Source organism: Ascaphus truei, chromosome 10, assembly GCF_040206685.1.
Source record: "Ascaphus truei isolate aAscTru1 chromosome 10, aAscTru1.hap1, whole genome shotgun sequence".
NCBI classification, from domain to species: domain Eukaryota; kingdom Metazoa; phylum Chordata; class Amphibia; order Anura; family Ascaphidae; genus Ascaphus; species Ascaphus truei.
Genome location: NC_134492.1, coordinates 9,110,297 through 9,126,870, shown reverse-complemented (window position 1 = coordinate 9,126,870; position 16,574 = coordinate 9,110,297). Strand labels below are relative to the sequence as shown.

Below are 16,574 nucleotides of genomic sequence, written 5' to 3'. Positions count from 1 at the left end.
AATGTTTCAACTTATTATATTCTGCCCACAAAAATGTTTAGTCTGTGAAACAAGCCTGTTATGTGGGGAGGCGGCAACTGTGTGAATCAGAAAGACCTCACATAACACAATATAGATTATATTGTGTTTAACCATTGTGATGTAAAGGGCTATTTCGGAAGAAGAAAGTTGTTTTTGGTATTTCCAGAAGCAGTTTAGAAACTACATAAGTCGGACGGTTTGCCTTGACTGACAGAGGTTATTCATATAATTTACCATTTTCGGTATCTTGTAAATGTGCAATTAGACGTACCCAATAATGACCTTTTCAAAGAAATGTTCAAAATTCCAGTGTCTTGATTGAGGACAGCAAACTTTTCCCATTTAAATGAAAATGCCGAAGTTGCTATGTTGCTAAATAAAACACACAGGCCCGTGTTTAATGAGCATTGATGTTCCAGAAGACTCCATCCGACCCTGGAAGACGCCTTGCAGCCCGTTCATGTGAATGAACCAAACGGTTTCTGATGGAATAGCACCATTAGTATATATGGCCGTAATATGCCTTCTCTGGCTTAGTAAACAGCTCCCATCATTATAAGTATTGACAATTCAGGTAAGAACCTCCCGGCCTGACGAAGGGCCGACGCATGCCCGAAACGCAGTCTCGTCTTCATTGTCCAAGGAACAGTGTCGGATTAAAAAAAAAAAAAAAAAACCATGGCGCCCTTAGTCACTTACCTGACACCGCCCTCCTCCTCCAGGACTGCGCCATCCCATTGCCATAGCAACGTGAAGCCGTGTGACATCACGTCGCCAATTGCGCATGCCGCCCCCCAATTTGGCTGTCTAATGGGAAATTTGCCAGTGCGTAGGAATAAAATGCCGTGAATTTGTTTGCTCTGTATATAGTGAGTGAAACTGATGCTGGGGACGACCTGCTATATTTCGATGACTTTATTGTTTTTATTGTGTGGCCGCACTGCGTTAGGCTAGGTCCCCAGTGTTCACAGCAGCGCGCGTGACGGCACACCAGATATAGACCTCTATCGGGCAGTGTAGACGCTCACGTATCGCGATGGCGCGTGCGGCGACGCGATCACGTGGTGTGCGGGCAGCCAATGGCGGTGCAGATTGTGTGTACCAATAGGTGTGCAGGTGTTGTAGACCATCATGGCCGCACGCCCCGCCCCCCGCGCATCCCATCACTCCACAATAGACCGCAGATAGCAGCTTTCACCTGGCGGCGCCTGTGCAGCAGTGAACACTGGGGGCCGTAGCCTTAGGGGCCAAGCATCAAATAATTATCTTTTGAATATTTTGGGCTCATTAATGGTTTGCCACATGTCTGTAAGAGTGAATGCACCTTCCAGTTCCCTCTGAAATTCCAACAGCTGAAAATGTATCTTTAGTCTCTGCTTCCCTATAAATAGTGTCCGGCCCTGAGCTGGGGGTCTGTGCATCTGTTTAACTTTGTACTACTGCCCAGGTGGCAGAGCGGCACATATTCATAGTCCGTTCAACTGGACCTCGGGTGATATAGTTCTATTTTATTTCGCTTTGTTTATGACATACATGTCACTTTTTTATTCATGTTGTTATTTTCGGCAAATGATAAGGAGCCATAAAGGTGAAAAAAAGGATGGTGGTTTTTATTTATTCGTTCATCTGCAAATCATTGAGTTATTTTAGTTTTTGGACATTGCCACATGTGGGTTGATGACGGATAATTCTGGTTGTCTTGTCATTCTCATGAAACGAAGCAGGTGATTATTTTATAGCACCAGACTCGTATAGTTTCTTAATAATGTAGCAACATTAGTTTGGCTATCTAGGTCAGGGATGGCACTCCCTGATTGAGCCACCTGTGCTGAAGCTGGGGTATCCTGATAACCTGACCTGTTGGTGGCCCCTGAGGACTGGAGTTGACCACTCCTGATAGGTCATGTTGAAAAATGTAGCTCGTCTGCTTAATTTCACCCTTATTAGCTTGGTGCAGACACCCGTTGGTGGGTGGCGCTTTTCACCTAACTATCTACCTTTGCATTGTTGTTTAAGCATCTCATTGCTTTTGAGGGCTGCAGACCCATACGCTGCATGTCACTGCTGCTCGCGGACGTACCGGAGCTGGTGTGGTACACAGTCTGCGTTTATGCCTGGTGTATTTTCTGTGGTGACTGCGTGCACTGTCCGTGTAACACAGAAATACTTAACGATACAGCGTAAAGAGGTTCATTATAATTCGGAGTTCATTGCAATAAGTTGTACTCTATGCAAAGTATGTGTCCAGTCACCACCGCAGCAGATATCGTATAACGGCTTACGCTCACTTCTAGTAACACTCAGAAGTACAATTTAGGCCAACGCGTGCTATCTGGCACCTATGTCCTCCACCTGCCACCATTACTCAGAGCTGGGCCAAGAGTCTGGTTATAAGACTGGAGGCCCATTTGCAAACATTGGCCTGTTTGCTTCCCCGTGGTTCAGTTGGTTGAATTCACAATTACTTTTCTTCCTGTAAAGTCAATTTAGGTTTAAAGTGTACACGTGGTACTCTAGTTAACTGCAAAAGATAGAAATGATGTCACTTTCTACGGCTATAATTGGGGTTTAAAACCCATGGAGCCCTCTCCATTTAGCTTTGATTGTTCGTAAGGCAGGGCTCCATGTTTATTTATGACTTGTTTCCTATATATAGAGTCCAGTGGATTGCATTCCTTGTGGATGCAGACTGCAGATTCCATGTGGAACGGCTTATCCATAACCACTGCTTAATTCAAAGGAAAAGGCAAAGCATTATTTGGGTTTGTACTGCACTACCTGCCGCTTTGGCTAAAGAATTGTCAGCAACCAATAAGTAATCGCTGACCACTACATGGCCAGGTCATTGATTCTGGCTATTACAGAGTGCAGACATTTAGGAACGGCTTTGTAATGCGTTGCTAGCCCCTGGCAGTAATGGGGTTAAAAAAAATCTACCTTGATTTTATAATCGTATTAAACAAGAAGATCTCTCTAAGAGATTTGTGATGCATTTATGCTTATGAGCACAGAGATGGCCTGTTTTTGGCCTCTTTGATGGCCTGACATTCTGGCTCCAGAGTCATGTGATCACTATTCCTGTAATCACATGACCTTGCCTCCCCCCCCCCCCCACTACAATCACATGACTTTGGCCACTCGCTACCCTAGATGTGAGAGGTAATCGTGCTTTTCTGTTCATATTGCCCCCCGATCATCCCCAGGAATGGCAGAGAATCGGAGGAGGTCCCGAGAATGGCACACGAGGAGGAAAAAAGAAAAATACCGGTTTTAGTTAAAGAAAAAAAAGTTTGTAATAAATAAAAAGTGGAACGTCCCACAGCTCCGCCATGTGCTGATACCCCGAGGAAGGCTCCACTTCCATATCTCTTATAGTGACTCTCATCCGATGAAGATGATTGGATAAAGTTGGTTACTTAGCACAGAAACCCCTTTTTCTGGTGGCTTTGCAATGACTTGCACGTTTTTCTTTTTAACCGTTCTCTGTTCATTTGAAATTATTGCTGAATATTAAAGGTTCGGCTCTGTGGGAAAGGTAGATTCTGAAATGAAACCAGTCCTGCTACTTTCACGTGGTCTGACGTAGAACAGTATAATTCTACAGATTAATTTGCTGTCACCCAATAGGATAGCGCAGGGGTGGCCAACTCCAGTCCTCAAGAGCTATAAACAGGTCAGGTTTTCAGGATATTCCTGCTTCAGCACAGGCGGCTCAATCAGTAGCTCAGTCTTTGACTAAGCCACCTGTGCTTAGGGTTACCAGGTGGCTTGTCCAAAAATATTGGACACAATGGTGAATGGTGCAACGCACTTGAGACATACACACAACACTCTGCCACCCGCTCTATGCTGTTTCCTCCTCTCCTTGGCCCCAACTCCAGGCTCCTGACACCACCTCCTGATTGGCTACATTATCCAGCAGCAACCAATCAGGATGGAGGATGCTGTCCAGCTCCCTAACAGCCTTGCTCTGGGAAAACCTGTACCCCCCCTCCCCCCCTTCCCCTGAAGCCGGTCAGGTCACTATGTCCAAAGAGGTAATACCGGACACGTACGTGTCCAGTATTACATCTAATTATTTATTTTTTACTGTACATTGTCCAAATACAGGACAATCCGGTTGAATACTGGACACCTGGCAACCTTACCTGTGCTCAAGCAGGCTCTTCGACTGAGCCACGTGTGCTGAAGCAGGGATACCCTGAAAACCTGACCTGTTGGTAGCTCTTGAGGACTGGAGTTTGCTACCCCTGGGATAGAGCCAGGGATATGACAGCCTCTGATGCGGGACATTACCCACTGCAGACTTCCCCCCTCCCCCTCTTTCATGGAGGCAGGATGAGCGATTAAATTGTTTTGGCTGGTTTGCCTTTAAACTGGGAACCAAGGCTGTGACCGGGATACAGTGGCAGAAGCCCTGTTCAGGAATGCAGCTGGGCCCCCGATTATTAAATGGCTGAGCTGATTTACTGGCGGGAATCGATATACAGAAATCTCTTTCTAAACAGAAATAGATTAATGTTGAAGCGATACTTGCACAGCAGAGATACACAGATTGTAACATTACAACAGACGAGTAAACCATCCATGTATATCTGGCGTTGATCCTGCATCTGTGTGTAACAGTGTATGTGTATTTTAGGTAAAGAGTATTTTTGCAGAAAGATCTTGGGCAGATTGCTCGGACGTGCAGATGTAAAGCAGACATTCTCTGTGGCCAATATGTAATGTCTGAAGTTTAGACAATCATGATGTATGTCAGTATCCCTCCCAGGAGGAATGCAATATTCCAGGGCTGAAATATACATTTCTGTGCTACATGCAAGTTCAGCCAGTTATTGCAGCTAAACTGTGACTCGCCTGCAAGTTTACAAGCATGCAGCACAATACAGAAAAGAACATTCACAATAACAGAGGATAATCCACTTTTTATTAATGCTGCTAAATCGGTTAATTGTTAACTTAGAAACTAAGACTTTCTAAATGAGTCGGCTCCCTCTGCGCCTTCTAATCTGTCTGAACCTTTGGGAGGACTTTGCAAAGAAAGTGAAGCACTGATTTATTTTTATTTTTTATATACATAAAATGTTTTACCAGGATGTAATACATTGAGAGTTACCTCTTGTTTTCAAGTATGTCGTGGGCACAGAGGTATAATGTATGTATGTATGTATGTCTTTATTTATATAGCGCCATTAATGTACATAGTGCATCACAGCAGTAATATTCGTGACAATCATATAAATAACAAATAATGTAAATAACATATAAAGGGAAGAAGTACTTCAGACATAACGGTAACATTTAGGAAAAGGAGTCCCTGCTCTGAAGAGTTTACAATCTAATTGATTTGGTAGGAAGAAAGTACAGAGACAGTAGAAGTGGGCTCTGGTAAGTGCGTCTGCAGGGGCCAAGGTTAATGTATGACGTGTTAATTATCCAGCCGTGGAGCTACTCATATGCTTCATAAGCAGGTGTGTTTTGAGGTGAGTCTTAAATGTGGATAGAGAGGGGCTAGTCGGATATTGAGGGGAAGGGCATTCCAGAGGTGTGGGGCAGACAGTGAGAAAGCTTTAACGTGGGAGAGGGCTTTAGATACAAAAGGGGTAGAGAGAAGACATCATTGAGCAGAATGCAAGAGCTTGGATAGTGTATAGTGAGAAATTAGGGCTCAGATGTAAGGTGGAGCAGAAGAGTGTAAAGCTTTAAAAGTGAGGAGGAGAATTGAGGGTGAGATGCGGGATTTGATAGGAAGCCAGGAGAGGGATTTCAGCAGGGGAGACGCTGAGACAGATTTAGGAAAGAGCAGAGTGATTCTGGCAGCAGCGTTTAGGATAGACAGATAATGACAGATGCATGGTTACATTAAAGGAACAGAGGTTATACATTCAATTTACAGACATTACAGAACTGTTAGAGATATATGTTATGTGCATATGTAACAGTTACAGACAAGATTAATATGTGAGAGCTGAAGACTTGAAATTACTTACAGGCATACCCCACATTAACGTACGCAATGGGACCGGAGCATGTATGTAAAGCGAAAATGTACTTAAAGTGAAGCACTACCTTTTTTCCACTTATCGATGCATGTACTGTACTGCAATCGTCATATACGTGCATAACTGATGTAAATAACGCATTTGTAACAGGCTCTATAGTCTCCCCGCTTGTGCACAGCTTCGGTGCAGGTAGGGAGACGATATTGCTGTTCAGGACGTGCTGACTGGCGCATGCGTGAGCTGCCATTTGCCTATCGAGCGAGATGTACTTACTCGCGAGTGTACTTAAAGTGAGTGTACTTAAACCGGGGTATGCCTGTATACTGGTGGCAGTTTTGAGAGTCTCCGGTAGATTGTTCCAGTTGTGAGGTACACGGTAAGAGAAGGAGCAGCGGCCGGATACTTTGTTGAACCTTGGGACAGTGAACAGTCTTTTAGATCTACCCAATAGGTAGGAGTGAAACCAGTTTATAGCATGTTTCCCTATTCCAGATAACTGCATCTTGTTTAACAAGATAACATGATCAACAGTATCACAAGCCTTTTGCAAAATCTAGGAATATTGCACCAGTGAGTTATCCCAGTTCCATTCCACATTGGATCTCATTGCAAACTTTTAAGAGGACAGTTACCATGAAGTGGTTTGGGGTGAAAGCCAGATTGGATTTGGCTAAAGAAATTTGTCTTGGTATAGTGATCGCTTAATTAGGGGTAGACACATTTTGCCATGACTTTGGATAGTATTGGGAGAAGAGAGATTGGCCTGTAGTTGGAGACAATGTTTTTCTCTCCTCTTTTGAACACTGGGACAACTCGAGCAGTTTCCAGGTCTGTGGGATATGGCCTGCAGACAGGATAGAGTTGATGAGGGAGGCAAGCGGTTTGGCAATGGCTGGGCCATAGGAACTTTGATTGCAGCAGGTCAGGTCCACATTGGCTGCTTAGTTTTAATGTTGGGAGCGCCTGTGTAATCTCCTATTCAGATACTGTGAACAGATTGAAAATTGTAAGCACTGTTGGGAGAAGCTATAGGAGAGTTCTCACATGTTGAGCTTTGTGTTTGTAGTTTGGGTTGCGCGTTGAAATTAGGGAAGCAGCACACCCCACAAAGTATTCATTTAATGCACCTGCGATGTCCGTGTGATTTTGTCAGCGTAGTATCATCATTTTTATATTAGATGGTTGTTGATGGCTAGAAGGCTGGAATATATTGCTGCTGACCTTCCAGGGGTTTGCTGGGTTTAATGTATTTTGGTAAAGATTCCCAGATTAATATTGGGCTTTTGCGTGTCTTGTTTGCATGTATTCCGCAGGTATCAGTAGTTATTAAGATCCTTGATAGTGCCAGTTACTTTGTATCTTTTCCACAAGGCATCCCTAAAATGGTAAAGCGCAGTAAGGTTGGTTGTAACCCACGAAAGGTGGGCCCCCATACTCATATTCTGCCTAAGGCCTGGGACCCGCTGCGCTCGTTGGCGCGGGCGGCAATGTAACGAGTTCCCCACCAGCAGGGGAATCCTCGCGAGCCGGTCCCGGTCCCCCCTGGCGGCACAGCTGACTACACGCTGTGGCGCGTCAGCCGCTGGAGACACCACAGAATGGTGTTTCCTAGCTTCGACGCATCACGTGGTGTGGCTGTGAGCCAATGGGGAGGGGAGGCTGCGGGAGGAGGGGAGGCTGCGGGAGGAGGAGAGGCTTCGGGGAGTGGGGAGGAGTGTGGAGTGAAAGCAGCGTGAGTGCCTCTCTGTGTGTGTGTCTGAGTGCGTGCGTGCCTGTCTCTGTCTGTGTGTGTGTGTGTATGAGTGCGTGAGTGCCTGCCTGTGTGTGTGTGTGTGTATGTATGAGTGCCTGTGTGTGTGTGTATGTATGTATGAGTGCCTGTGTGTGTGTGTGTGTGTGTGTGTGTGTGTATGTATGTGTGTATGAGTGCCTGCGTGTGTGTGTTTTTTTTACTTACCTGCAGCCCGTGGCAGCCCGTGGAGGGAGGGGGGGGAAGAGTAGCGGGTCCCTCCGCTCAAGCCACGCCCCCCCCTCCCTGTCAATCCTCCCAGTCAATGCTCCGGCCCCTCACGACATGGCCGCGCCCCCTCATGTCATGGCCGCGCCCCCCCCGACCCGTTTGGCCACGCCCCCCCCGCTCCGAGAAAAGTAGCCTGTAGACCGCAGATCGCGGTACAGCGAGTTGCACGCGCCGCCGGCAAGCAAGCCAGCCGTGCGGACGCGTGCAACGGGACCTTAGCCTAACGGAGCATGGGTATCACATTTTTGAGAACTCTGTTTGGAAATAAACCAGCACAGAATAGAAGTCAGGTATGAGGTTGATTCTGTACCAAGGGCGGTTGGTAAGATCAGACAAACTGTTGTGGGTTAAAGTTTCTAAATGTTCTAGAGAGGAGAACTTTAGGGCTTGATTGGGGTGGTCTGATTTTCCTTGCACAGTACACTATTGCATGGTCACTGAAAATGTCAGGTAGGATGCCAGAGGATTGGATTCTGCTGGGACTAGAGGAGAGAATCCAGTCTAGCAAGGAATGGTTGCGAGATTTCAGGTTTGTCCGTGTGGGTTGGGAAATTAGTTGGGTTACATTTAGTGACTTGAATTGTCTGGATTTTGCTGGTTTTAGGGTCAAGCCAATTGAGGTTAAAATCAAAAAGAACAGCTCGCTCTTCCCATTCAGAGAGGAAATTGTGCCAAGGAAATGATTGAGATCAGTCAGGGATTGTAGTGGAGCTTTAGGAGGGCGATAGATACCAGCAATAAGAATGGGAAGGGGAGGCACATTTTACCAACTAGGATTTTGAAAGAGGGTGGGCTTCGGGGACATTTAGCAGGATACATTTTAAGGCGTCTTCAATATAAAATAACACCCCTCTCTCTAACCTATATTTTCTAAAAATGGAGTACCCCTGAACGGAGATAGATGCATCAAGGTTTTAGGAGTTAGCCATGTTTCGGTGAGGATTATGGGTTTAGTGTTATGCAAAAGACCCCATGCCCTTAGTTCATCCAGTTTGGGGAGCACGCTTTGAATATTTATATGGGTGGCAGATAGCCCTTTTTGGAATTTGGAAAGGGCATTATCAGAGATATGGGGCAGAGTTGAAAAGGGAGGGCTTGGGTTGAGTTCAATATCCCCTGCTAAGGAGAGTAACGGTATAAATAGAGATGTGCGTAATTGTCTGCAGCCAATGTTTGCCATGCTGTAGGTGTTGGAATGAGTGGTGCTAGGTGCGCTGGTTGTCAGAGCTCTCCACCAACATTCCGTAGATAATGGAAGGCTTTTGAGTAGTCCAGGGTGTGTGATTACATTGGGTGTGGGCCAGGAGGGGGAAGGTTGTACTTAATAGGGAGAGGAACATTTACATGAGGCCACAGTAAAGAACAGAATTGAGGTCTTTAGTAAAGATAAATAAGTGTGGAAATGTAGGGTTACCAGGTGTTCAGTGGAGTTGTCTAGCTGATCTCCAATTGTTGAATCTAGAGAACAAGGATCAATCCCCTTCCAATCTCCTGTATAACTCTTTTATATAACACTTAAACTATGCACGAACATTATATATGCACATTAATAATGCACAAACCCCTAGCACATTTGTGTCATTTGTACCAGCTTGCTTTAACATGGGATATTAGGAGTGGTTATGTGAAGCAATGTGTGAGGTTATTTTAAGCACATGTTCTAATGGGATTTATCAGAGTGTGTGTGTGTGTGTGTGTGTGTGTGTGTGTGTGTGTGTGTGTGTGTGTGTGTGTGTGTGTGTGTGTGTGTGTGTGTGTGTGTGTGTGTGTGTGTGTGTGTGTGTGTGTGTGTGTGTGTGTGTGTGTGTGGTTTTTTTTAACCCTCTCCTAGACAAACCCAAGGCTGACCGTGTTCTGTCTATTACACCAATATTCTGCCCATGTGTAAATTAAATGTAATTAAAAATAATCAAAGCAATAGATCCTGTACAAACCGTGCATTCAAATGAAATACTGCTGACCTGCAAAAGGCCGGTGTGTCTTTCCCTCTCTAAATCCTAATATGAGAATGTAAGAAGTCAGGATTTTAAAGGTCCTCACAATGTACACATGGGTAACCAACGCCAGTCCTCAAGAGCTACTACTGAGCTTCGACTGAGCCACTGATTCAGCCACCTACGCTGAAGCAGGGATATCCTGAACACCTGACCTGTAGTTAGCTCTTGAGGACTGGAATTGGCCACCCCTGATGTGGCAGATACAGGAGATTGGCAGAAGGGTGCGCTAAGGACAGGGAACACGCGGGGTGAGGTGTGAGGTTGGATGTCTCCCGAGGGATTATTATTTTTTTCATAGTCTGAGGGGAGGTTTCGGGAGCTGCGCTGTTCTCAGAACGAGGGGCCGTCCACTTCCAGGAAAACGTGCCTTTTTAATTTATTATATATATATATATATATATATATATATGTATATGTATATGTATATGTATATATATATATATATATATATATATATATATATATATATATATATATATGTATATATATGTATATATATGTATATATATGTATACATTACCGCATAGCAGCAAAAAGGGAGACAGCACTCAGGTGAATGAAAATAAATGTATTAAATACAGCACATAACTCCAACGTTTCGATCCCACAGGGGGATCTTCCTCAGGGTGGTGCCACCTGGTGGCACCCCCCTGAGGAAGATCCCCCTGTGGGATCGAAACGTTGGAGTTATGTGCTGTATTTAATACATTTATTTTCATTCACCTGAGTGCTGTCTCCCTTTTTGCTGCTATGCGGTAATGTATACTTTTATTATTTAAATGGGACATGCACCTATTCATTATTGAATTTCTATTGGAGTGATTTTTTATCACATATATATATATATATATATTTGGAAAAATAAATATAGCCACTGGCAAATAGGAAGCTGCGTTGTCACGGATACCACTGCTGTTTCCTAATGGATGACTCTGGCAACCATCTTAATTTTTATTTAATTTTTTTTCAATTCTCCCTCAAATACAAAGATACATTTATCGAGAACCAGTTACCCCCCCCCCTCACCTCTCCCCAGAGATGAGAATAGTGCCATGCATAGGTTTGTGGGTATAGTAACATGTATGAAGATGTGTCCAGTTATCCTTTATTGTTTAGCAGTTAGTAACGTGCCCCTCCTAAACTAGCGCCTGTTACAGGAACGGTTTCTGACCGCCACTGTCCTCATAGCGTTCCCTATACCCCAGCCTGACTGCCACTGTCCTCACAGGGTTCCCTGTACCCCAGCCTGACTGCCACTGTCCTCACACGGTTCCCTATACCGCAGCCTGACCGCCACTGTCCTCACAGGGTACCCTATACCCCAGCCTGACCGCCACTGTCTTCATAGCGTTCCCTATACCCCAGCCTGACCGCCACTGTCCTCACAGGGTTCCCTATACCCCAGCCTGATCGCCACTGTCCTCATAGCATTCCATATACCCCAGCTTGACCGCCACTGTCCTCATAGCGTTCCCTATACCCCAGCCTGACCGCCACTGTCCTCATAGGGTTCCCTATACCCCAGCCTGACCGCCACTGTCCTCATAGCATTCCATATACCCCAGCTTGACCGCCACTGTCCTCATAGGGTTCCCTATACCCCAGCCTGACTGCCACTGTCCTCACTGGGTTCCCTATACCCCAGCCTGACCGCCACTGTCCTCATAGGGTTCCCTATACCCAAGCCTGACTGCCACTGTCCTCACAGGGTTCCCTATACCCCAGCTTAACCACCACTGTCCTCACAGGGTTCCCTATACTGCAGCCTGACCGCCACTGTCCTCATAGCGTTCCCTATACTGCAGCCTTCGCTAACATTGAACCTGCCGCCCTGCAGCTTCCCATTGCATCCTGACCTCCCTGCAAGCGGTTCCCACTCCCCCCTTTTTTATGGGTAACACGTCCCCTGGATAGAGCTGGGTAATACCAGGGGATGAATCCCGAGAGCTATTTCTTGCCACCAGTGTTTTGTCACAGGTACACTGTCCATGTGTCAATACCTGTGAAGTGTTTCAGACGGCTGTCAATAATTTTTTTAATTTATAAAAGTTCCTGGCGCCCGTCTTTTTCTCCGTGCTGTTATCCACGCCCACCCTGCACCCTGCACCCACCCAGCACCCTGCACCCACCCAGCACCCTGCAAACGCCTGTGAGACTGAGCACGGCCAGTGCACAGTACTATCTGATGTGACCTCGTTTAGAGCCGGGCAAGGAGGGTCTCACTAGTAATACTTCGACGCATGCGTTGTAAGATCTTGCTACATCTTGCCACCTGCAACCTCAAAGAAGGGTTTCTGTGCCAAACAGACGAAACGTTTTAATCACAATACAAAAGAAACACCTCCCTTGGTCCTGCAGGGTTCTGTCATGCTTTAGGTCCGAGGGATCTGCAGGACCCAAAGACCAGACCCCTGCATGTTGCCTCCTGTCGCAAGCTGCTTTTGTGTTCCGAAACTAGAAGTAACTTTGCTTTGTTTTGAAGATAAAGACACAGATATCACGGTGATGGAGAACAGCGGCGACTTCGGCCTGCGAGACACCTTCAGCATCGCATCAACGGACTCGTTTGTTTCAGCTGCTGAGGTATTAATCCCCTATCTGTACGTAGTGATGCCAATTGGTGAAATATTGTAGAAGGAAAAACACAGACTTCAGATACCCAATGCATTAAACCGGTCAAGCAGGTCCCCCGCTGCCGCCGCCGACACCAACGCCGCCATGCGTTCCGATGAGTACCCGCATCCCACTGCAAAACACAGGTAGAAAAAAGCACTTGTGTTCTGAGATCACAAACAGGCACCATGTGCATCTGTAATACAAGGTGGAATACAGGCTGCATACCGCTAGCCCAGCAACACAGTGACCAAGGTAGTGCAGTGTTAGTAATAGCATTTTAACAAACTGTGGAGCACGTTACATATTTAAAATATATATAAGGTTGGAGCCGGTGTTCTCCCGGTAAACCGCGGTGTAATGTTAATTTCCTGGGGTGCGCAGAAATGTCACTGCTGATGATGTTTTCCATATATTAGCTGGTTCCTCTGACATCGTTATTTCTAATTGGCTCTCCGAGAAGGAAGTTGGCGACCTGTTCAAAAGGGGCATTAACGTGTTGGCTTTAGATATCTCTGGGATACCGCCAGTTCTGATTAGGACTGGGGAGAGATCTAGGAGATTAGTCGGGGGGAGTTCTCTTAGGAAGCGAAGCATGAGGTAAAATAGGACGTATTTGGAAAATGGTAAACAAGAAAAGATCTGGGGCAGGAGGCGAGGGGCAGGAGAGTAGGGGCATGCCTCATGGGAAGGAGGTGGGAGGCAGGATGAGCGGGGGCATGGGCTGGATGCGAGGGGCAGGAGGTGAGGGACATGGGCAGGAGGTGAGGGACATGGGCAGGAGGTGAGGCGCATACCGCATGGACGAGGCGAGGGGCAGGATGCGTGGGGCAGGAGGCTAGGGGCATGCCACAAGAGCAGGAGGCGAGGGGCATGGGCTGGATGCGAGGGGCAGGAGGTGAGGGACATGGGCAGGAGGTGACATGCATACCGCATGGGCAAGAGGCGAGGGGCATGCCGCAGGGGCAGGATGCATGGGGCAGGAGGCTAGGGGCATGCCACAAAGAGCAGGAGGCGAGGGGCATGGGCAGGAGGTGAGGGGCATGGGCAGGATGCGAGGGACAGGAGGCGAGGGGCAGGAGGCGAGGGGCATGGGCTGGATGCGAGGGGCAGGAGGTGAGGGACATGGGCAGGAGGTGAGGCACATACCGCATGGGCAGGAGGTGAGAGACATGGGGAGAAGGCGAGTGGAATGAGAAGGAGGCGTGGGACTGATTGAGCCACTGTGCTGAAGCAGGGATATGCTGAAAACCTGACCATTGGGGGGGGGGTTGGTTGAGGACTGGAGTTGAGCACCCCTGCTTTAGTCTAACAATGCAATGCATAGAAGGTGTGGCTGTAACAGGAACCTGTAACCCTTTCTCGGTTGCTTGCACGCATTGCTTTTCTTGGAATGTTTCGGGAAAGCATTTGCTTGTGCCGAGGAATTCAGGTGTTACCATTACCAGCTGTTTGAAGTTCTTTAAATATCATTTATATTTAATCAGGAAAGCAAGAGCTCCAGGAACACAATCTGAAACTTAATTTCCGGAAGCAATATGCTGCCTGTGAACATCTATTTGTTTACCTTCCGTTTGCACCACGGAACCCAGTGGATTCCTTGTTCCGAAGATATATGTTTTGGCATCACAGAAATATATCAATCTTACTGGCTGAATCCAACGGCTACAGCAGCTTCGCTTCCTCCGGCAGTGGCCAAGACCCAACAGTGCCAATATTTGGTAGACCATATGAAATCTAACGACAGGAGAGGTTAGAGGTCAGAGGTCAGAGACGCATTCCTGTCCTTTTCCCCCGATTTTGATCCAGTGAGTAGTAGCGTGATCAGTGGGTTTGCTCAATCCCTTCTAACTAAGATTATACTACCTGCGCATGCGTGACGGACCGCACAGACTCGCGCACGCCTGTAGCCCCAGCAATGTGTAAACTGAGCTGAGGCAATTGGGAGGCGTGGCGAACGCGTCACGAAGCTGGTTCGCCCTCGTTGTCTGAACCGCTCACATGAGGCGGATGTCACGTGGCCGCACTTGACAAGACAAAAAAAAGTTGTCTTCAAAACACAGTTGCGCCATCGCGCTCCGTCGTTGTGTGTGCGTGCGCGCGCGCACTAGGGGTGACCTCAGAGTCATTGTGCAATTTGTGCTCGTCACGCACGCTCCCGACCGCACAATCGCGCTGACTATAAGCGCAGCCTAAAATGGAGATGAGGAAGCAGAGTCTTAGAATTCATATCAAAACTCCAAGAAGGTATTACAAGGCTCATACTCATTATTGATGTTTTCTGCATCCTATTGCACACAAGATGCAGGTCATCCTGACAGCAGTCAAAGGGTTAAAACAAAAGGCTTTGAAATACATAAAATATTTTGAAGCACAGTAATATAAATACACTAGCCCAAGAGGTGCTACCCGCCGTACTCATTCCTACAATAACCTACAATAACCGTAAATATTGTCAAAAAAAACATTTCCATTGAGACTGGATAAAGACCCCTTTATGGTTCTGGCGGGGTTAGCATGACGTGCACGAGCATTTGGAAGCACAGTCATCTTGTGAATTGCGATGGAATAACCCCTGTAGTGCTGGATACACCGAAAATACTCAAATATAGGAACATGCCAACACAGGTTTTCAGTGGTAGCATAACAATGCAATACGCTTATAAGAGTAGTTTATGAGGTGCGAAAATTGCCATTTCCTTTATACTAATAGGAACTGCATTGTTTTTTTTCCAATAGTACTCTTAAAGCAGCCGTCCCAGCTGTCGTTTAAATAAAATCCCCTTTAATATGTGCATCAATACAATCCACACAATAATTAATTGGCTAAGGGGCTCTCCGTGCAGCAGAAGAAGACCAAAGATGCAAAGTTCTGTGGGGAAGATCATGTGACCAGGCAGTCACTAGATACAATTGGTGCACCTCTAGAGAGGGGGCAGGGCTCAAAAAGGGATGTGGCAGAGCCTGTTTCAGAAGAGGAAGGGGATGTGACTTTGTAAATGGATGCTATAGGAACAAAAAATGCTTGTTACATTAAAATATATTAAAAATGTCATTCAGAGTTGTATATAAAAACGCTACAGGTATTTTCTCATAGTACAGAACTGATTTATTAAGAAAATCACACATGTAGGATATTGCTTGATCTGCAGCTTTAAAATGATATGACTGTTACAGCCACTCTCTCCATATTTCGGGGGGAAAGTGGCCTTTACATTGAGGGATTGCAGTGCAGCCTTGGAATCTGAACATCAAATGCTTCTATGTTGCTGTTTTTCAGGAAGTCAGCCAAGAGTCTCTAGTAGGGACCGGCATTCTAGACTACAGACATAAATATTTTTGAGGAAGATGTCTGTGTCACTGGGCTCTGAAATCAGATAAATCACGAATGCATGCCTCTGCTGTTAAGAAATACATTACAACTTAAGATATATGGCACTATAAAAATATCCAATTTTCCTGGCCTGCAATGAGGCATTTCCTGTTATTCTGTGCTCACAATGCATCTCCTCTAGAAAATTTAATTCTTCCAAAACCCGACAGCAGTGCTCGGCTCACCCTTTATTTTCTGACTTTGTTAGTAAAGGATGGGGCAATGTTTAGGGGTGGAGGAGAGGCCTTGTGGTTTCGATAGATGACCCTGAAGTCAGAGACTCTGCAACTAGACATAGCACCGTTTTAGTAAACAATGGGCCTATTTGATAAAAAAAACCTTACAGCGCTGCACCATACAATACGGTCCATTCACTTTGGGCAGAAGATGTCTTAGGTTGCACTTATACAGCCGGCGACCGCGGCGCAACCGATGACATCACCCGTCGCCGTCGCGAAAGTTGTATTTCAGATTCTGGAGACGTCACTGGCTGCAAGGGGGAAGGCAGACGGGCGGAGAAGCTCCCTGATTGGCTTATAGCCAGT

The 16,574-nt window shown here is 46.3% G+C and overlaps 1 protein-coding gene across 3 annotated transcripts in view; it reads left to right on the top strand.

The window, feature by feature from the left end:
• Positions 1-16,574, top strand: part of MIGA1 (mitoguardin 1) — a 43,525-nt gene that overhangs the window by 12,812 nt on the left and 14,139 nt on the right. For all 3 annotated transcript variants that reach the window (XM_075615755.1, XM_075615753.1, XM_075615752.1), the window contains exon 8: positions 12,526-12,626. In XM_075615755.1, the coding sequence (XP_075471870.1) occupies positions 12,526-12,626 (101 nt within the window). The remainder of the gene's footprint in view (positions 1-12,525; positions 12,627-16,574) is intronic.